The 3050-nt window shown below is 36.0% G+C and overlaps 1 protein-coding gene across 7 annotated transcripts in view; it reads right to left on the reverse strand.

Annotated features, from left to right (window-relative positions):
* Dock8 (dedicator of cytokinesis 8) overlaps positions 1-3050 on the reverse strand; it is a 219561-nt gene that overhangs the window by 48900 nt on the left and 167611 nt on the right. For 6 of the 7 annotated variants that reach the window (XM_048806862.1, XM_048806858.1, XM_048806859.1 and 3 more), the window contains one exon: positions 195-385. In XM_048806862.1, the coding sequence (XP_048662819.1) occupies positions 195-385 (191 nt within the window). The remainder of the gene's footprint in view (positions 1-194; positions 386-3050) is intronic. The other variant, XM_015492898.2, reaches the window with a different exon arrangement.

Below are 3050 nucleotides of genomic sequence, written 5' to 3' on the forward strand. Positions count from 1 at the left end.
TTTTTTTTTTTTTTTTTTTTTTTTTTTAACTAATAGGGACCTGGGTTAAGAAGATTTGGAGGCCACAGCTACGAAGCCTCACTCATACAAGAGTACCAGCACTAGAGCTAACAAGAGAGACTTATTCTGGGTGGGGAGTGGGCATTTGGCAGGGCCCCTCATCAGTCCAGGAAGGAAACACAAGGGGTCCTTACCTGTGAAGTCATAGAGCTGTGGCAAAGCATCCAAAATGATGCCAACCAAAGGTAGGTAAAGGGCAGCAATTTTGACCTTCATTTCAGGTTTGACACACCGTGGGTCCAGGTCATGTGAACTTAGCAGGCTGTGGATGGCACTGACAGCTTTCCTTTGCACTTTGCTGATTCTGTTGGCACAATGCGGAGAGCTACAGATTACAGCGAAGGAAAACTGAGAAACATGCTCTAAACAAACAAACAAACAAAAAGTGATCAAGACACTCCTGAGCAATGAGGTGACAATGTGAAAACTAAGCAAAATAGGGTAGTCGTATCTAGAATCCAGTAGCAGACTGTTCTAATCCTGAATCTGTGGGTAGAAGTGTCTAGAACCCAGTGGCAGACTGTTCTAATCCTGAATCTATTGTTTATCATGATGTTTTCAAGTTTCTCATGTTGTAGCATGAGAACTTCATTTCTTTTTTTTTAATATTTATTTTTTAGTTGTAGTTGGACACAATACCTTTATTTCACTTATTTATTTTTATGTGGTGCTGAGGATTGAAACCAGGGTCTCGCATATGCAAGGCGAGCGTTCTACCACTGAGCCACAACCCCAGCCCCAGAACTTCATTTCTTTTTAGTTTTGAAATAATGATGTTTCTTGTCAGGTATGGTGGTACACTTCTGGTGTCAAATCCAAGAAACTATTGACCAATCAATGTTTATGAAAATTACCACTATGATTTTATCTAAATATTTTATAGTTTAATTCTCACACTGAGGTCTTTGATCTATTAGATAAAAATTATTACCACTATTAATTTTTGTATATAGTGTGAGGTAGACATTCAACTTCACTATTCTAAATGTGGATATCTAGTTGTCTCCGCAACATTTGTTAAAAACACTCTTCTCTGCCCCTTAATTGTTTTAAGCACTCTTTCAAAAATCAATTGACTATAAGCTCACATGCCTGCAATTCCAGCGACTCAGGGTGCTGAGACAGGAGGATCACAAGAGATCAACTTAGCAAGATCCTGTCTTAAAATAAAAACTAGAGCAGGGTGTGGTGGTGCATGCCTGTAATCCCAGTGGCTGGGGAGGCTAAAATAGGAGGATCGCGAGTTCAAAGCCAGTCTCAGCAAAAAGTGAGGTGCTAAGCAACTCAGAGAGACCCTGTCTCTAAATAAAATACAAAATACAGCTGGGGATGTGGCTCAGTGTTTGAGTGCCCCTGAGTTCAATCCCCGGTACAACCCCCCCTCAAAAAAAAAAAAAAAAAAAAAACCCTATTGACTATAAATGTAAGGATTTATTTCTGGACTCAATTTGCCCTATGTCTACCTTTATTTCAAACTGCATAGTCTTGAGTACTTTTGCTTTGCAATAAGTTTTGATTATTGGGAAGTGTGAGTCTTCCAATTTTAAAATTCCTTTTAAAAGTTGTTTTGGCTATGCTGGGTTACTTGAAATTCCTCACAAATTTTAGGATCAGCTTATTAATTTCTGCAAGGAAGCCAGCTGAGATTTCGGGAGGAATGCACTGACTCTGTAGATGGACTTGGGGAACAGTGCCATCTGAACAATCTTAAGTTTTCCTATTCATAAATATGTGATATGCCTCCATTTTTAAAGATCTTTATTTATTTAACACTGTTTTGTCATTTTCAGTGTTCAAGTCTTGTACTTCTTTAGCTTGATTTATTCCTAAGTACTTTCTTCTTTTTGATGTTATTTTAAATGGAATTGTTTTCTTAATTTCATTTTCAGATTGTTTACTATAAGTGTATAGAAATACAATTGATCTCTGTACATTGATCTTATACTCTGCAACCTTAGTGAACTCATTAGTTCTAATAGCTTTTTAGTGAATTCTTTTAGGATTTTCTATAAACAAGATTATGCTACCTGAGACTCAATAAAGAGTTTCACGTCTTCCTTTCTAATATCAATATTCCTTTCTAATACCAATGTCTTTTATTATACTTCCTTGCCTTTTTTGCCCTGGATATAACTTCTAGCACAATGTTGAATAAAAATGACAAAGGTGGACATTTCTGTCTTGTTCCTGATCTTAGGAGAAAAGCATTCAGACTTTCACTGATAAATATCAGGCTAGCTGTGGGTTTTCCACAGAGGTCCTTAGTCAAGATGAGGAGGTTTTATTTGTTTGTTTGTTTTTATTTGTAAAGTGTCTGCCGAGTGTATTTATCAGGAAGGGATATGAGGTTTTATCAAATGCATTTTTTGCATCTATCAAAATAATTGTTTTTTTGGGGAGGGGTTGTTGTTCTTTTCTTCTATTGATGTGATGCATTAGATCAATTGGCGTTCAGATGCTAAACTTATCTCCCACTCCTGGATAATTCCTAATTTTCCATGGTGTGAAATCTTTTTTCCTGTGATGTCTTTGCCTGGTTTTAGTTACAGGGTAATGTTGACTTCATAGGAAGGGCTGCAAAATGTTCCCTTCTCTTCTATTCTTTGGAAGAGTCTAAAAAGGGATTGGGGTTAATTCTTCTTTAAATATTTGGTAGAATTCTCTAGTAAAACTCCCTGGTTCTGGGCATTTTTTCCTAGGACATATTTATTTATTTATTTATTTATTTATTTATTTATTTATTTATTTATTTATTAATTCACTAGCTAGCTCAAGCTCTACTTGTTGTAGATCTATCGGACTTTCTGTTTCTTCTTGGAGTCAGTTTTAGCAGTTTGTCTTTTTAGGATTTTGTACATTTAAACTAGGCTATCTGATTTTCTGATTCTTGTTGTATAATTCTTCAAAGTATTTTTTAAAATCCTTTTTATTTCTCTAAAATAGTGATTTCTCTCTCTCTCTCTCTCTCTCTCTCTCTCTCTCTCTCTCTC

Source organism: Marmota marmota, unplaced genomic scaffold (genome assembly GCF_001458135.2).
Source record: "Marmota marmota marmota unplaced genomic scaffold, marMar, whole genome shotgun sequence".
NCBI classification, from domain to species: domain Eukaryota; kingdom Metazoa; phylum Chordata; class Mammalia; order Rodentia; family Sciuridae; genus Marmota; species Marmota marmota.